The sequence below is a fragment of the Solenopsis invicta genome, chromosome 1, assembly GCF_016802725.1.
Source record: "Solenopsis invicta isolate M01_SB chromosome 1, UNIL_Sinv_3.0, whole genome shotgun sequence".
NCBI lineage: Eukaryota > Metazoa > Arthropoda > Insecta > Hymenoptera > Formicidae > Solenopsis > Solenopsis invicta.
Window position 1 is genome coordinate 2630047 of NC_052664.1, and position 20596 is coordinate 2650642.

Consider the following 20596-nt stretch of genomic DNA (forward strand, 5'->3'; position numbering starts at 1 on the left):
ATATTAATTTTGTAATAAATGTACCACTAGACATGTCCATTAACATAAATGTGCAATATTAGCTAATTTCAGACGTTATATGATTGTATTAATTAAAGAAATAAAATGAATGAAATAAAAATTAAAGTAAAATAAAACAAAATTAAGTATAATAAAATAATAAAATAGAAAATTAAAATAGAAAATTAAATAAAATAAATATTTATTTAACTGACAGGAATTTTATAAGCAATAATAATAGTAGAATAGTTTTTTTAAAAGTCATTGATTTAAAAGTTTAGAGGTTTATTCCATTTTATGTACGATGTGTATAATGCATCAGCTCTCTGCAATTTATTTAGTTTTCACTTCCATGGTTTCTTGGGGATGATACAATCATTTAGCACTAGAAAAAACTTAGAATATAAAATTGAATTTGGAATACAAAACTCGAACTTGGAATATATCAGTTGATTGCATCAGCAATTCTAAAAAGCAATTTTTCAAAAGCAAAATTTGACAAAATTTATCCTAATACGGTCTCGGCAAGACTGCATAATACATTGTTTATTTTTATTTCATAACATTCGGTTTGATAATAATAATGATAAATAATCATGCGTCATGCATGGAATGCACTCTTGTCTATCTTTCACTTTAAGTGCACTTGTGCCAAATTAAAGTATAATTAGGCTGCATTTTGATCTTTACTATGAAAATCTATAGCATATATTACTCTCATTTTAATCCTCGATGTAACAAAACAGATATTGATCATGTGATTGATCAAGTTCGAAAGGTAAATACATTGCGTGATTATAACTTACGAGTTTTTGAATTAGAGTAGATGCTTTTAAAATTTATAATGAATACAAGTTTGATAAAGATAAAAATCTGATTAAAAAATATGAGTATTTTGTAATCTTGTTAGTGGAAGAAAGGCTTAGTTATTTGTGTTTTCTGCCATCCGTGTTTTCTGTGTTTCGATATATGCTAGCAATATTGAAAGTCTACAGTTGAACCTTGATAAGTCAAATCTCAAGGGAAGAATTAAAATCTTTGATTTGTAGAGGTTTCGACTTATCGAAATTTTTGAGTAAAAGAAGATTAATTATGAAAATTCGACTTATGAAGGCTTTGTACGAGAGTTAACTGTAATTTTCCGATTATAATGGCTTTTAAAGAATAAAAAATTTAATTTTTGACTGAATTATTGTATTCATATAATAAATATAATCACAAAGTAAATACCAGACTGTTATTCATAATTATTAAAAAAATCTGTTGTAAGTTTACTGTATGTTAATGAATTAATACATTATTGATCAATGTCGTTTTCAACGCACAGCAGAGAATATGTTGACCTTAATATTTTTACGTTTTTCTATAAACTTTCGTAAAATGTTTACTTATTTCATACAACGTAAACGCAAAAATAATACCGGAAATTGAAATTGTGTTTTTGTTTAACAACAAATACAAGGTTCGTTTGGACATGCACGGTTAAAGAATGGGGAGTTAAGGTGCGATTTCACGTAGATATAATATCCAGATATTTACCCCCACTCTACCGAAATTATGGAGATTTATGGGGAATTATGAGAAATTATGGGAAATTTTGGTAGAGTAGGGGTAAATATCTGGATATTATAGCTACGTGAAATCGCACCTTTAGAGCTGCGACAAGTGTCGTCTTGTGTTTTCCAATGACGTTATAACACATAGCTACAACTTCGAGTTATACAGGCAGCGACAATAGAAGTTTGGTATAGCGTATTCGATTTGTTAACTCAATCTGACTCCGAGTCGATGATCTGTTTTTTTTTTAGCTACAAAAGAAGAGATAAATTATGTAAAAATGTAGTTAAAAATAAATAAAGGACAGAGCATTAACTCAGAGTCGAGTTGAGTCAGCAAATCGAACACGATATTATAGATGTAAACTTCGGTTTGTAGAGGTCTGGTTACTTTAAAGTCGAATAACAGAGGTAAAGTAATACCTTTAAATCTGACAAACATAAGACCTCTGAAGTTAGCACCCCATTTTCAAAATTTTAATATAGTTAATAGAATTCTGGCTCTTCCTTAAAGAGTTCTAGAATTCCTGATACACTTCGAAAATAGTTCTGACGACTAGATATAAAAAATAGGAAATTGAAATTTTGAGGTGCCAACTTAACGTTTTTGCAGTCCGAAAATTAAATGTAACTTTTTTATTTCAAGCAGAAACGAAATAAGTTATAATATTTTTTGATAGAACTCTTGTAGCACTATCCAGAACTCTAAAGAAAATATGAAAAATATTTTTTGCTGAGGGTTTTGAGTAGTCTTTAATGAATTCTATCCAAAATTTTAATAATAAAAATCTGTAGGATTGAAGAAATGTTACGGACGATCGCAGGTGCCGACTTTATTTTTGAAATGTGAAATAAATTTTTAAGGATTTTGAAAGTTTTCTTGAGAGTTTTGGATAGCGCTTCAAGAGTTCTAACGAGTATTTTTAATATTTAATGCGCTGAAATTATAATTAAGAGAGTTCTAGTAATTTTTCATTTTTTGAATAAAAATTTATTTTATGTGGAGAAGAAAAATATTTTTTATATTTTTTTTAGAGTTCTAAAGTGCTACAGTAGAGTTCTATCAAAAAATATTATTATAACCTATTTCGCTTCTGCTAGAAATAAAAAAGTTACATTTAATTTTCGAATTGTAGAAACCTGAAGTTGGCACCCCAAATCTTCAATTTCTTATTTTTTACGTTTAGTCGTCAGAACTTTTTTTGAAATGTGTCAGGAACTCGAGAACTCTTTGGGGAAAAGCCGGAACTCTATTAACTATATTGAAATTTTAAAAATGAAGTTAGGGGCTAACTTCACGGAGATACAAATAAGTCGAGTTAGTTTTATTTCGACTTATAGAGATTTTCCGCAGCGGAGCAGAACGGAATAAACAAAATTTTCGTCTTATAGAGGTTTTCGAGTTATAGAGGTTCGAATTATCGAGGTTTGACTTTATAATATACGTAACATGAATTACACTGACAAGAGAAAAAATGTATTAGAAAAGAAAGTTTTCCTTCATTTTAGTAAATCGTGTGTTTGCATACCGTTTATTTACATACTTTATTGTTAACGTTTGTCAATCGGGATTTTTTCATCTTAATTTAGTATAATATTGACGTCCAAATGGAGAAATTAATTTTATTACTTTGACACCTTTCAAATTCGATACCATGTGATTAAGGAGGAAACTTCAGAATGCATCCACATTATTTTAATGGAACAATATCGAAAAGGGTCCGATACAAAGATCGAAACCATGAAGTAAGATTATCATGATCGAAACGTATGAGTTATTGTGAATTAATGTTCTAAGACTTATTTTAAGTTAACGCTTGAATATCAGCAGAAGCTCTAAAGGCATTTAAACTTTATACTGTTGACTTATTTATAAGAGTTATAATGTATTTCTATTTTAATAATTAAACATATTTTATAAGTATAATTATATATAATTATGCATCTTTTAATTGTATAATTATGTAAAAAATAATGTATAATTATATATAAAAAATTTTTTCCGGGTATGTATAAAAAAAATATCCTTGAACTTTATAATTATTATTTATATTTAATAGCTACAATATTCTCTAATAATAGCTACAATTAAAAATATTGAAATAAATAATATTATTTCTCTAACATAATATTTATACATATAATATATAATGTTATCAGGAGTGATCATATAAACATTTTTTAATTAATATTAAATATTATTTTAGGAATATATAATTTAAGTAATATGCGCTTATAGAATATGATCATAAATGTACCTCTAACAATAAGTTAAAAGTACTATAAAAGTGCAATAAAAATAAGCATAATTTTAATTCCACTTATATATTTGACTTTATATTATGACGTTTATATTTATACAATAATACATTATATCGAACTGACGAAATTAAAACGCGAGAATAGAAGGCCTGCGGTTTTTTATGTCAATTTTTAATTTTTACAATTTCCAACTCATTGCACATCGCATATTCATCGGACTTGAAACACAGTCATGAAGCCAGAATAGTAATATTAATGCTTTAAGAAGCATATACATATAATATTCCTTCAAAAAAAAAAAAAAAACTAAATTATTTTATTGCAAAAAAGTAATACTTCAACCAGGGATTGAATCTGGATCTCCCGAATTCTGCGCAGACGTCCTACGACTTTGACCACCGAGGCATGTGCCTCGCATATTCGATTATACATGTATTGAATTATGCAATGTTAAACAAATTACATTAGATTTTGTTAATATGATTTTTTAAGCGAAATTTTCATATGAAAATATTTCTTTAATAAATTGATTGTTACTTTAGAGAGCTTTGCTCAGAAACATTAGAGATATCATTTTATGCCTGTTTAATGTTAAACAAGGATAAAATGATATCTCTAATAATATCCCTAATGTTTCTGAACGCTGTCCTAAGTAATAAATATTTCATTACTGTGAGTGTAGAATCTGTCACATAGTTTGATGAATACTTTGATGAGTATAATTATTCAAGTTTTAATATAAAATATTGATTATTAACAAAGTCATTTAATAAAATGAAAATGAGTACTATATCACTTTTTTTCTCTGCCTATATTGTGTACATCTATACAAGGTATCTCAGAAATAGGATATAAATTGCATTTGGAACGTAAAAGTGATCAAGAGAAACAAAAAAAGTCATATGATTTTGGGATACTCGTTAAAGTTATCGACTTAAAAAATAAAATGTCTGAACTAATGTACGGTGACGTTGCGTCTTGCGAACTCAGCACGGCCCATCGTGTTTTGCTCAATGGCGTTGTACGCGGCCAGAGGAAGGTGACGCGGTGCGATGGGCTGTGCTACATATTCGCGAGATGCAGCATCATCGCACATTGGATTAGACGTTTTATTTTTTAAATCGATAATTATATCGAATATTTCAAAATGGTATAAAACTTTTTCCTTTTGATTGTTTCCATGTTCCCAATGCGACTCATACCGCATTTCTGGGACATTGTTTACGTACATTTGTACTAATAATAAAATGTATATATGTAAATATTAATGCATACCTCAGTATAGGTAAGTTACATAAATGTAACTAAAAGATGTCTCAAAAATGGCGATTTCACTGAATTCTGTCTTCTCTTTTTATAGTTTTTTTAATCTTTAAGCACACCGATGCACTCCCGTAAAATACCTAAACACATTTTCGAGTCTGGGAGACTTTTAATTTTGAGAAGTTATAACTTTGGTTTCAATTAATATTTTTCAACAACTTTTTTTTTTACATGAAAGTTCAGAATCTCAGAAATGTGACTGCATAATCGGCACTATCAAAAAATGATTTATCGTTAAGTTATAAAAGAAAAACCATTAAGCAAAAATTTGAAATTGTCCAAAAATCCACTTTTTTTTAAAATTATATCTCCGCAACAAAAAACTTAAAAACTTTTAAATACGGCGTTTTAAAGCTAAAGTCATACTTAAAAAAAAATTATAGTATTATCATTTTTTTTTTAAAGTATAATTATATAACAAGGAGAATATGAGGTATTTTGGGGTGTTTAAAATCTACTTTAAAAAAAAATCATATTTTTGCAACAAAAAACTTTTAAAGATTTTACAATACGGCGTTTTAAAGCTAAAGAGTCATACTTTCAAAAAAAAATTATGTCTGCCATGTTTATTAAAAAATATACTTATCTAACAAGGCGAATATGAGGTATTTTTGATAAACTCAAGGTGTTTATAATTGAAAATTGATGTGTTCCATAATATATTTTGGATCCTACGCAGAAGTCCTCTTTTTTATGGCACTATAGTATTTTTATTTTAGACAGAGTAACATACGCGAACGGACCTGTTTGAACGTGTTTTGTCCAGTTTTTTTTACATAAGAGATTACTCACAAAAAAATTTCACTCACTATATGGGTCGCATTGATTCTAACAAAACTTTGCTGCCGTGCCGTTTGAATTCTAGTTGACCAAAAAAGTTGCTTAACCATATCAATCGAAAGAGATTTTAAACTTTTTTTACATTCTGGTCCAAACCTCCTATCTCATTCTGTCTTCACACAGCAAGCGTTCGAAACTTCATATGGGGTCTCTCAGTCCCACTTACATGTTTAAGGGTTAATAATGCAGCCTATCATATGCAAAGTTCGAACTATACAGGGTGATCTATAATGGTTGGAACAATTATTTACCATGAGAGATGACTTATTGACTTTACTCCATATAAATTACATGAAGTGCAGTTAGTAAATCATTTTTTATGGTAGATAGTTGTTCCAACCATTATGGATCACCCTGTATATTTTTACGCGATGTCGAAGGATATTGCACGTCGGTTTTTCTTATTATACAAGTATTTGTTATTTAGTTTTTAAATTTAAAGACACAATTTTTGTTGAATAACACGATTTCTTAGAAATTATTGAAACTATCAACTTGAACTTTTACGTAAAATAATGTCTGTTTATCATATGAATGAGGATAAATGATTAAATCATAATTGAAAAAATATTGCAAATTATTGAAATAATGCAGCTTAAAAAAAGCAAATATCGTTTTTTTAATAAAATCGATGAATATAACATGTATGAAAAAAATAATTAAGTTGTAAATATTGTAATGAGCTTAGTTCATGCGATAAATATAGACACGTTTCACATATAAGCAAAAATTTAAGTCAGCTTCAGTAATTTCTGAGAAATCAGGTCAATTGACTTGAAAAATGTGTTTATTTTTAATTTGCTTCACATAAAAGCTAACATTTAGCCATATCACAATTTATAGATTTTTATTAATCTTTAAACACATAAAGGGGTCAGAGATGAAGACCCCATATGAAGTTTTGAACGGTTGCCATGTGAAAACGGAATGAGATAGGAAGTTCGGACCAAGAGGTAAAAACAAGTTTGAAATTTTTTATTTATTTATACGGTTGATCAACTTTATTAGTCAACTAGAATTTGAACGGCACGACAGTAAAGTTTTGTTGGGGTCTGTGGGACTACTATTGTGTGTAAGTAAAAATTTTTGTGAGTAATCTTATATTTAAAAAATCGGACAAAACACGTTCAAACATGTCCGTTCACATATGTTACTTGCATATACTCTGTCTAAAGTGAGAGTGCTATAGAATGTCCTAGAATTAGCTAGATGTCTTTTATGAGCGGATTCTTCGAAATATTCTAACTACAAATTGAAAATCCTAATACGAAAATGTTGAGGTTATAATACTTTTCAAATTATAAATTATTAAAGTATGTCTTACCATTTTTGACAGTTTTGACAGTTTGATTTATGCGCTTGATATTCCGTAATTAGGTTGATAAATAATTCTTATAAATAATTTGAATTAAATAATCACTGGTGAACAAGGTAAGGTTTAAAAGTGATCTTATTATTATATAAAAAATTAAGTTAATAAGTAGAAAGTTAGTTAATGTACAAGGGCACCTTCACTAATGTACCATGTACCATGCCTGAGCGTGCGAATTCTAGGCGCTACAATTGGTCAACTTTAATAATTTATAATTTGAAAAGTATCATAGTCTCGACATAGGATTTTTGACTTAGAATATTCCGAAGAGTCTGCTTATAAAAAAAACCTTCATCAATTCTGGGACATCCTGTATAGAGCTGTGTAAAAAGGGGGTTTCTGCGCAGAGTCCGAAATTTATCATGAAACACATTAATTTTTAATTTTATATACTTTGAGTAAATCAAAAATATCTTATTTGCCTTGTAACATAATTATACTTTTTAATAGGGATGATAGTAACATAATTTTTTTTGAAAGTATGACTTTTTAACCTTAAAACGACGTATTGTAAAGTTCTTAAAAATTTTTTGTTGCAAAAATATGATTAAAAAAAAAACGTTAATTTTTGACACCCAAAAATACTTTACATTCTCCTTGTTACATAATCACACTTTTTAAAAGAAATGACAATGCCATAATTTTTTGTAAGTATGACTAAGTAAGTAAAACGCCGTATTTTAATCTTTGAAAGTTTTTTGTTGCGAAGATATGATTTTTTAAAGGATAAGTGAATTTTTGAACAATTTTTTATTTCTGCTTAATGATTTTTCTTTTATAACTTCACAATAAATCATTCGGTAATGTTAAATATGCAGCTACATTTCTGAGATTCTGAACTTTTATTTGAAAAAAAGAAAAAATTGTTGAAAAATATTGATTGGAATCGAAGTTTTCTAACAGTACACTTTATCCAGGGGACATTGCAAGGACGTCCTTAGGACGTACGGATGTCCTAAGAACGTTCATATTAGTAGAATAAAATGAAAAATTGGGGTGAATTAAAATAAATGGGTAAATTTGTAATAAGGAATTAGGCAAAATTTTTTAATTCACTTGTTTAATAAAAACATGGTTTTTTGATAATAATTTAAGATTGGTCCTGCTCAATGAAAATAGTTTTTTAAATAGCTGCAGTAATATGACTGTACTAAGGTAGCATAATCAATTGTTTTTTAAATGAAAACTGGGATGAAGGGATTGATGAAATTTAAACTTTTTAATTATAAATTTTTGAATTTATTAATTGAGTAAGAAGACTTAGATAAAATTATGGGACGAGAAGACCCTATAGAATTTTATATGTAATTTTATTAGTTGGATTTGTAATAAAATTGTATATTTTGTTGGGAGGATAGTTAAATAAGAACGATTCCCCTGGATGAAGTGTGCTGTTAGATTATAGCTTCTTGAAGTTGGAAAAAGTCTCCCAGACCGGAAAATGTGTTTATGTATTTTATGAGATTGGTGAGTTTAAGGGTTAAATATGTATAAGTAAATGTGAAAAAAGAATATGTGCAGCAGTTAATTTTCTTTAAAAAATATTTCCGAAGATAGGTTTATTTTTACATTCTAGACTAAAATATTACTTTGAGTGGTATGAACATATATTTTTATTTGTACGATTTATGTCTCGAAGTGGTATGTATGTATAATTACGTTTTCGTGTTTCCCGAGTGATGCGCATGTATATGTTTTTTTTTGTATTTTATGTGATACTTTGTTTTTCAACCTTGTTCTATATCTTAAAGCACTATTAGTTATATTTTTATATTTAAATTAAACATTGTATTACTCAAAGGGTTAAGGATATCATAAATTTTTTTGATGGTACATATTTATCTGCAACTCTTTCTGTCAGCACGCACGTTGTCGATAAGATAGTTGTCACTTCCCTTTTTCAGATCGCGAGTATCTCATACTTCAAATGTAACGTAACATATGTAGATATTGTGACGGATTGTTTGCGATAAATTCTTTTTACAATAAAATCAGAGTAGAAATTGAGACATACAACTGCAGCGAGTAAACGGTACAATAGGATGACAAGGGCAATAATGTGTAATGACAGCTTATTACGGCGACATCACTTGAGCGTCCCTGCTCAATGTGTATTTACTGCTCGATCAGAGTTCAAGTGTTAAACGACTAAATGGTCTTTAAGTGCCATTCCAATGCATCATTCAATCGTAATACTGTAATTGTAAAGTTTTTGTACAGTTTTTAAATATAAAATAATTTGTGTAACTTTTTTTGCACAATGCGGGGTGCTTGATTCACTTTTTTTATTTTACACAAAAAGAAATACACATAGTGTATCTTAAAAAGCCCCCTAATTATATAGCGTTATTTCTTGTTAAAAACTGAGTTGAAAAGTCCTGAACCATTTTTTTCCATAATGCTTAATAAAGCAGTAATTATTAAGTAAAGCTAATCTAATCAGTGCCGTCCTTTAAACAGACATACGTCGGTGAACCACGCGCTTGGTAGTGTGCGTGAGCGCTCGGTCGGCTCGCCGTTTGCTAGTTGCCTGTGCAACTTCGCATTGCCACGGTTCACAGACGTATGTCTTTTTAAAGAACGGCGAGGATTGGATTAGCTTTATTTAATAATTATTACTTTATTAAACGTTATAGAAAAAAATGATTCAGGATTTTTCAACTCAGTTTTTAGCAAGGAATAACGCTATATAATTAGTGGGCGCTTTTTAAGATACACCTTGTTACATATATGCGTGCGTGCGTGCGTATGTTTGTTTGAATAAATGGCTGAGTAAGTAAATGAAAATAAGAATGTTTATTTCTTGTTGCTCAATATTTTGAAATATGTGTTTTTTAAAGCCAAATGGTACATACTATTCTCCCCACCCACTCCTATATCATATTCAAATACACACATGCACAGATAAAAATACATGCGTAGAAAATATTGTTATGTGTATGTATCAATCGCATATTATCATCTAAAGTTTCTTTATTTATTACAAAGGTTGATTTGAGTTATTACTAAAATAATCATGATGAGATACAATACATTAAACGTTTGTGACAAAAAAGTAATCATTTTAAAGTTTTATGTCTGGAAACTTTTAATCAGCGAATCAAGAATAACATATTAAAATTTTAGTCAATTTCAAAGGGCCAAAATCTTGTGATTTTATGCGGGGTTTTTTTTGTATTACTTTCAAATGCAATGTAGAAAACAATTTGTAATTTTTAAAAATTATTTTAAAAATATCTATAATATACATGCAATCTAGAGTGAATACAGTTTTAAGAAGCGATTTAAATTAGACGAATTAAATTTTAGATTTAATTGAAAAAGATACTGAAGAGAGTGCTGTTTTTTTTTTGTTATTCAAGGGCGATAAGAATAATGGATTTGACGTGTTGTATCATAACATGAAGCATGGTGTAATCGCCAGTAAGGAATTGGCGGAATTTTTACGAGAGAGATCGGCCATAGAGGAGAACAATTATAAGCTCCTTAGTAAGGTAGCAAAGCAGGCGAGTAATAGCACGCAAGGAACATTCGCACCTATATGGGCCGCTCTGAGAGGTGCTGCTGAGAAACTTGCCGTTTTACACTTCCAAATGGCCCAGCGAGTTACCGAACTCATAAAAGATGTATCAAAATACGCGGATGAGCTGCATAAGAAACATAAGGCTGTAAGTAATTACATTTTTGTATTTAATTTGTTAGTTGAACATATCTTTTTATTGAAAAACCTGAATATTTTATTCTCATTGATTTGATTATTGTCTGAAAAAGTAAGATATGCAAATTAGAATGTTAGTTTTTATTTATGATTGCTATGTTTTACTATAAAATATGTCAGATAAGTATCTCATAAATTATCGGTATCCGCCCACAGTGTCAGTTCTCATCGTTAGGCAATTTAGTCAGCAACGTACAGAAATCTTATCTATTAAACCGTGTACATACACATAGGCGAGAGTTGTCGAATGCATATCTCTTAAGTTATTCTTTATTACCTATTTGGTAATTGAATAATACACAAATGAATGTTGGAAATTGTAGCTTTATGTTTCAAGAATCTGTAACTATAAATTCAATTTTTTACCAATAACAAAGTAATATATTATAAGTTATTTTGCAACATGCAGGCTAGCTAAATCATATCTGTAGGTTTCCTAAATCATATCGCTTTTGAAAGCATGGAATTTAGGAATTAAAATAATTATAAAGAATAATTTATATTTTTATTAATAATTTACCGAAAAAAAGATTAAATATTTAATAATTAATAAATAACAAAAATGAGGAGGTAATGACGTCGAAAGGAGCGGCTTAAATATATTTTTGCTATTAACACAGTTTTGTTTAATTATTGGATTTGCTATTATTGCTCATTAGTCTTACATTACAAAATTATTTATTATAACAAAATTTGTACTAGCACGATTTAAAAAATTTGATAGATATTTTAGATTTATTTACATTTACTGTGTATACGTATACATGTTTGTAATTAATAAAAAAAAAAGTTGAATCTTTATAATTATACGTATGTATATGCATATACAATGAATGTAAATAAATGTAAAGTGTTTAGACTTGGTTAGATAGCGTGTGTGAGAGTATACGTGTTTGTGAGTTTTGCGTGCATTATAAGGAATATGCAATATTCTTATAACAATAAACCTTTTATGAAAGTGTACAAATTTACTATAAAATTGCATGATTATATCTATTATTGTGTGACGATGTGGCATAAGAAGTTGCGAGTTTGCTCTTTATGCCAAAAATCCGGGTTTAAATCCACCTAGAACGGTATTGTACTAAATCGGTTTTTAAGCGATTTAAAAGTGATCGTCACCTTTCGGAAGGCAAAGACATTTGTCATCACCGAGAGTAATTCTGCTTAGGAAAATCTCTAATAAGCCGTTTAGAACCGGCATTAAAACTGTAGGTCTCACATATCTACGGATATATGCAGAAGAGACAAGCCTACGCGCTGACAAGTATACCACGCGAAGGAGACATTATTATCAATTGCATAAATTGAGTCAAAAATTAAGTAGAAGATTTACGGTGACGGATCAAATAATAGTGTCTTTGGCGTGCGTTTATGATGTTAAAAATTTACTGCGAATATTTAATACAATACGACCTAAAAGTTTACATTAAAAATTTTTAGGTTGTACAGAGGAGAGAAGGAGACAGTGGAACTTTATTTTATTTTCTTACAATAACTCAGTAAATATTAACGCGACATCATTTTTATGGACACAAGTTGTTAACCACAGAGTTTTATATATTATCCTATATAGGTAAAAATTTATCGAATATATAGAACAAACGTAATTTACAATTTACTAAAGAGAGAAAACAAATAAGTCTGTGAAATAGGAGAGGAGTCCTGGTATACTATCTACGAAAGTCATAAAAGATGCTTTTATTTACAAAAAGTCGCAAATTAATAAGTCTTCGTAGATTTAAATAATACACTTGTACAAATTTTTGCTTGTAAAATATTTAGCATTTTATAAAAATGCAATGAATATTAATGACCATTTTACAAAGTCTAAACAGACTTTAACGAATAGATTGTAATTTTAACGGTTGCTCCAAAAATTTAACATAAACTATGCGAAATGTGGTATCTTATTTCACATTTATCTTACGATTAATCTTTCTTCTTTATATTTAAAAAATGAGTTGAAAGATAATATTTTTGGTTAAAATATAATAGAATGAAAATCGCCTTTTATAAAATCTTTATATTTGAAATGATAATTATTTCTAGACATAAAAAACATAATTTTGATGTTTTAATGTTAATTAATGTCTCTATCGTTTGATCATGTTTTTAAAAATAATAATTTTTAACAAAAGAACAATTATTTAATGTTAAATTTTTCTAAAAATTTTTTTTTTTTTTTAAATTCCAAAATGGAGTAATTATGCAATAATCAGGATCACCCTCCGATGTCACCTTGACTTTGATATACGTTGACAACGTCACGACCATGAGTAATCTTTAATCTAATTATATCATAAATAAAAGCGTCGCGAGATGCTGCACGTTTGCCTACATATAACTTTATATTTTGTATGAGGTTTGATTCTCGAACTTATGTGACTTTGTTTGAGAAACGGGCTATATTCCGCCATTAGTCATATCGTCGTAAAATCATGCAGTTTATTCATATACACCCAAAGAGACAGGTCTTATTGAAAACCGACGAGTTTTTTTATATTTATTAACAAGATACTGGACTAATACCGAAACAAAAATGCAATTATAACTAATGAAATTATTCAAACTTATTTGTTGATCGATACGTTTACAACGGAAAAAGATTTCTCTAAGATACTCAAACGTAAAATATAACACTTCAAAATCTTTGGTTCAAGTTTAATAGTTGTTTAGTGCAGAAGGACTCATTTTTGACAACCTTTCAAGAAGTGTCCGATAAAAATTTTGAAATGGCTTTATTATTTAAATTTAATAAGTATATGTAAACAAAATAATATAGAGCATGTTTGTAAATAAAGTGTGTATTAGTTTTGTTATTTGTACAAGACTGAAACTTTTCAATCATGAAATGAAACAAGTTTAACTTGTAATTTTCCAAATTCTTTTTTCTTTACTAATTTAACTTTTAATTAATTTTATTATGGGTTAGTTTATATCTTAACGAAGTTAAATTTTTAAGTTTTTTCATTTTAACATAACTTAGTTTTAAAAAAGTTACCCTGAAATACATAATTTTTTTATGTCTTTCATTTCAGAACTATATAACAAATTTTCTATAAATAAAGTAGCTTTGTCTTGGTGCCGACGAATTCGTGCGGCGCACTCTGTGTCTGGCTCTTAGCTTTCTCAATTTATTTTTTGTTTAAGCTTTTGCAAAAACTTGATTGCATTTAATTCAACATTAATATTTAAAAATATTAAATAAGATGAGCTAATAAAAGTACAACAGAATTGTTAATACGAGTTTTTGTTGATGTATGAATCATGTTTACTCGAAAAGTCCAAACCATAGATTTGAACATTTCTATCCAAGTTCAAGCCGTTCTTAGCGATAGACAAAAATATTTAAAGAAGACGTCTTATTTTCTTAGTATCACATGGAGCATTGGGTAACAAGTTGAATAATTAATGGACAGGAACGTTTATGCGAAATAAGGAAAGACTTTGTAAAGATTACGGTTTTGACCATGATTGGATGAAATTGAGAAAAATTTTAAACTTTATGATCAACTGAATTTTTATTGGACATTTATTTCTGACTACTGCTTTTTGTTATTTTGTATTGTGATATATGGTGTTTTATTCTTTATTTATTATTTAATGGTTTTGTGGAAGCTTATGTGGAACCGCCTTTTTGTGCATTGCATGGACGTCCACACTTAGTAATTACTTAGTAATTACTTACCCGATTATGACCGACACACATACTAGTTTATGTCTTTATTGTGTAACAATTTTAATAATTTGAAGAAAATAAAATTTTTGGAATGATTTTTTAAATAAGAATGTTGAAACTTTTATTAAAATTATTGACACGATTTTCTGACAAAAGATTTTAGAATCAGAGATTTATATACATAGATCAATGCAAATAGAAACATTTTATCTTTATAGTATATGTCGTTTCGTTTACTAAGCGATGTGCTTAAAGAGCTTGAACGTTTTCGAAAATATTTCTTATTTTTTCTCAAACCAAATAAATAGCATATTTTTTTAGTTTAATATGTGAAATTGATACCTCAAAGTTAGATAAAGATGATGAATGAGAATCAAAAATATTTTATTTTAAAGCAATTACAATTGTTTAAAATAAATCGTATTGTAAAAGTTTGTAAAAAATGAATGAATAAAAAAATCTCAAATTTTTAAATTTTAAACTTGAAGCAAGAGAAATCAGGTTTTGTTTTTGACTTTGGGCTAACAAGAAAATAGTATAGTATGAATTTCTCTAAAAAATGCAATTATTTGAAGTATTGAAAATTGCGTGTAATAATAATACATATATTATACATTACACTAAAAGAATTTTTTAAAATTCTATAATTTAATGCACTGACTTTGATATTATCTGGAACTCAGTAAATGTATATATTTTTAAAGATAATAATAAAGGGATACAGAACGCCGAAATTTATAAATTAGCCCATAGTACCAAGTATCTATTCTTTCATGCACGTGAGAATGTAAAAAGAATACCCTTAGTAGACTTATCATATTTATGAATAGTTGAAGTTTTTTTTTAATCTCAGTCTAAGTCTTTAGATTATATTATAAAAAAGTTACTGCAATGTTAAAGAATTGCACAGGGGGGCAATTATGTCACCGATGTTTGAAAACTAAAGTTAAATTCTATTTCTCAAAATTTTTTATTATTTTTTTATTGTTTTTTTTATTATTATTATTTTTTTTTGATAATGTTGCAAAATATTGACAGTATATTAGTAATAAATACGTATACATTCATACGTATTGTACATTTTTGTACGCGATATGCAAGTCTAAAAAAAATTAGTGACGATAGAAGACAATAAATCGTTTAAGACAATAAATTACTATGTGTTCCATTATGTTTCGCATTCCGTATTTCTAGTGAGTTAGGTCCGTATATTGTGGATAGATTTATGTATCAATTATTCATACTTTTGGTTTCAGTACTTTCTTAAATTTAATATTTAAAACTTGAGTTTTTCTTGTAATTATATGATTAAGAAACATTGAAAGATATAATAAAATAAAAATATTTTGAATCTGTATTACAAAGTGTACGAATGTTATCTGGAATAAAATTTTTCGGAAATTTGAAATTTTTTAGGGAATTTTTTTTTAAATAAAATTTGAGTAAGATGTAGTTTATTAAATTTTTATTTATGGTACTCTTTTTTTTATTTATTTTATATTTTTGTTACTAAATGTCACACAAAAGTAAATATATAAGTTATCGAGGTACGATTTAAGTTAACGGTACGCATTCAACAACTCTCCCCTGTAATTAACTGCACATGCACATTAAATTAATTCATGTTAATTTGTATAATTGAGATAGTTTTGATCGTAACATATGCTGTATACCAACAACATTTAGGTGAAGGAAGAAGAATCGTCTACTTTAGAAGTTGTACAAAGTATACAGAGCATTACAGTAACATTACATAAAGCGAAGGACATGTGTATGCAAAAGCGGCTTGAATTAGAGAAATTGAGGAAGGACAATGCCAGTCAGAGGGAGTTGGAGAAGGCGGAGGGCAAGTTCAAAAAGGCGCAAGACGATTATCGGACGCTGGTGGATAAGTACACGGTCATACGAAACGACTTCGAGGCAAAAATGACTCAAGCTTGCAGGGTACTAATTCTGGATTAAAAATGTAGAAATTAGGCTTCGCGAGATTAATATTGCTACGCAAGCGATTAGCGAAGCGTACTAATCAATGTACGTTTTCGTTACTAAGCGGTTCCAAGATGTGGAAGAGACGCATCTGAAGCATATGAAGGAATTTCTGAATACGTACGCTGATGTTTTACAAACCAATCACGAGCAGGTCGGCCAGGTGCATATCGATTTCAAACGGCAATGCGTTGATATGACAGTGGAGAAGTTATTAGAGCAATTCGTTCAGAGTAAATACACGGGTTTTGAGAAACCAGGTAAAAGCAACATTTAAAAGTTTATTTTTCTTTTTTTCTGCATTCAAAAAGAAATTCATAATGTATTTGTAAATTAGGTGTGATCGAGTATGAGGAAGTTATGACGAGTTTAACGGAAATGACTAGCCACTCACAATTGGAAGGTGGTATGGAGACGCCTAAGGAAACATCAAAGAGCACCAATGGCGAGACAGGCGTAGCCGGTAACAGTCACAGTTCAAAGAAAGATCAGGGATTAAAGGGGAAGGGTGATACTACTTTGAGGGTACTGGACGGGGAAAAGGGGAGGGTGATATTGGAAAAGGATAGAGAAAAAGAAAGGCAGAAGGAAAAGGACAGAGAATTGTCACATGCACAAACCAAGGCTTCACGCCGTACTACCTCGTTACTCAACCTGTTTATGTCCAACTCCCAGGGTAGGTTTCTCTCTCTCTCTCTCTCTCTCTCTCTCTCTCTCTCTATCTATCTATCTATTCTTCTATCTATCTCCATTTATCGATCTATTTTTTTATTGAAATTATATTGACTTTTTCAAATTTTTATTATCTTTTTAATTGCAATAGTTTGAACCTACCTTGGTCTTGATGCAATGAAATGCTACATTTTGTACGAGACACATTTCTTTTCGTTTTTCATAACATTTTACATTACATTGATACATTCTTATATTTTCGTATTGTCACACAAAAGGCTAAGATACGCTTTTGATCATTTCTGACAAAATTAATTTTATTAGTATCTAGTATGAGTATTCATAAAACAAATACATAACATTGCATATGTCTGGGGTTTGTTCTGCCATTTTTAATTTTATATCTGTTAGTATGTCATTGATCACATAATACACTTGCCCAATTAAATTACAGCACTAGATCACAGATGTATCAATTTGAATATGAATATGCAGTACAGTTTTTACCGATTTGTTTACGCTTATGTGGTTATTGTGTTACATTTGCTTATGCGTTACAATCTAACATTAGGTGGAGGATGACGTACATATAGAATACCACTGTGTTCCAGGGGGTTTGTTTTATTATTTTAATTTTGTTATTAAGAATATTTTTATATGTACAATCGTGAATACAGAGATTGTAACACTTTTAATAAGTTGAATGCAGAATCAAGTTTGAGATGCGAATCTATTATGCGCTCAAGCGCGATGAATATGTTGTTAAATTTGTATATATGTATGAACTGCTTTCCTTTTAGTGAACGCAGTCGACAGAAGCGTTGTTCTATTTTTGTTACTCATTGAATACCAAAAAAGGATAAAATGATGCTTGTGTCGACTGTGTTTACTAAAAGGAAATCATCCATAGTAACATATGATAATCATATGTTATCAATAAATATACATGTATGTATATAGTAACCATATGTTATATATACACAAATATACATATATGTATATATGGTAACCATGGTTGTTAGATTTAAATTACTAGTAGTGATCATAAATGTCTTCTTGGTGCAATCTTTCTCCTATTACTACTATATCTTTAATATTGAAAATTGCTGCCGAAGATTGCAAGAGATCAATTACTACTATCTAAATTGTCTACTTTTTTTAAACTAATAAAATATTTCTAAAGAAATAACTCTAAAAAGAACTATTAATGCAATAAATTGCTGTTTATGTGATAACAGAATTGACGGAAATCTGCCTTCGAAAAGAAATCCTAGATACGCCCATGGCCATAGCGCATACTGCTTGTAGATAATACATTTTTTGCAATATTTTTGAAACATTGCTTTATTGCTAAAGTAATACCACAAAAATAATGTAATGTTTCTACAACATTGCTGCAAGTTTTCATATGAATACAGTAATTACGTAATTCACATAAATTACATAATTTTTTTAAGTTTTCTATACATAGGCATATTGCTACTAAAATTTTTTTATTTTAATAGAATTTAAATCAAGCAGATATTAAATTCTATTGCTATCAGACATTTAACAATTTTTTATTTTAAATTATAAAATATGTTAGTGAGTATTTACAAAAAATACCTATTTTGATTATTTTTTTTGTATTTTGGTGAACTGATGAAAATTTCATAATTATTGCGCTAACAATAAAATAATTTGCCTTAACATAATAATTTCATTGAAATAAAATTTTTAAATTGTCACAAATTAAACATTCTAAATATTTACACATATGAACTGTAAATATTTTACAATTTACTATGAAGAACATAATGAATGAGCTATGTTGGTAGCATATTGAAGAAATAATAGGACATGTAGCTCAACTATTTTTAAATGTTCAGCGAATACTTCCAAAATATCGGTTTATATATTATAATCGGTTTTATATAGAAGCCGTTTGTAAAATATATTAATGTACTATTAACTAAAGCAAAGTGTTTTTACTTGCTTATATTAATCTATTAAAGCCCATGGCTAGATCAGCAAGATTAACAAAAGAATTACATTTAAAAATAGAATCGGAGCGTAAAATACATTATTGACATAAAAAGCATATTGTAAAAATTAATTTTGTAACTAATTGTTGTAAACAAATTATTAAAAATTGTAGAAAAAAATTGATCTAATTGATTCTACTGGGAAACAATACTAGAAAAATTTATATTATTTTTTATGATAATTACTTTTGATGTAAACGAAATTGATTCCTTTTGTTTACCATTTACTGAATAATTCAAAACCAAAGAAATAATTTAGATTTTTAAATCCCAGTCCGTAATTTTGCAAAAACTCTTTGCAATATCTCCGCAACATTGCACTGCAATATTGCTGCTTTCTATGCTATATTATAATTATATGTAATTGGATTTCTCTCTTTCTCTCTCTCTTAGTATTTTTATTAGATTATAATACACGTGATTCTGCTATACTCTATTTCTATTTTTGTATTGTTAAATCAAAGACAGATTAAAAGTTTTGTTGTGCATAATGTGCTTTACTGTTTATATGTGATGAATTTAATGTTAATCTATTAGCGCAACACTTGTTTAAATTTATGTTACACAATGTATATCTAAATTTAACATCATAATTACTTACCGTGTATGAGCAAAGGCAATATTTTGCATCCCCGAACGTTCTTCAACTCATTTAAAGGTATTACAAATTCTGTGCCGACAATTATATAAAGAAAAAAGTTATTAATTTAACTAAATTTTTTAACTCGATTTGTTCAGTGTTCAAATATTTATGTATTTAAATTAAATATTTTAAATATTTATATGTAAAACTTAGGTTTAACACTTAACTTTAAGTATGTAAATACTTGAGTTTTTAAGTATATAAATACTTGATTAAAAGAAATTTAATCAAGTTAAAAAATTTAGTCAAGTTAACAATTTTTTTAAGTATATATTGCATATTATGTTCTTAAATATATTTTAGGATACATATTATTAGTTTATTGCTCACCCATGGGAAGAAAACAAATGAGCAATGAGTTTATCTTGGGCGGTTAATTATTATGTGTGGAAATGGAATTTAAAATGTATTTTAAAACTTTTATTTTTTTATATTTTTTAATACAATTACGATATACAATTTTATACTTTATACAATTACTCAATTCTGCCTTCGATTTTCATGTATTTGCGCATACA

At 28.3% G+C, this 20596-nt stretch overlaps 1 protein-coding gene across 8 annotated transcripts in view; it reads left to right on the forward strand.

Moving 5' to 3' along the window:
* LOC105197922 (F-BAR domain only protein 2) overlaps positions 1-20596 on the forward strand; it is a 57133-nt gene that overhangs the window by 1890 nt on the left and 34647 nt on the right. For 4 of the 8 annotated variants that reach the window (XM_011164525.3, XM_011164526.3, XM_011164527.3 and 1 more), the window contains exons 2-5: positions 10716-11021; positions 16440-16697; positions 16804-16999; positions 17077-17415. In XM_011164525.3, coding sequence (XP_011162827.1) covers positions 10716-11021; positions 16440-16697; positions 16804-16999; positions 17077-17415 — 1099 coding nt within the window. Of the gene's footprint in view, positions 1-9872; positions 10126-10715; positions 11022-16439; positions 16698-16803; positions 17000-17076; positions 17416-20596 lie in introns of those variants that run through there. The other 4 variants (XM_039456894.1, XM_011164529.3, XM_026139620.2 and 1 more) reach the window with 2 other exon arrangements.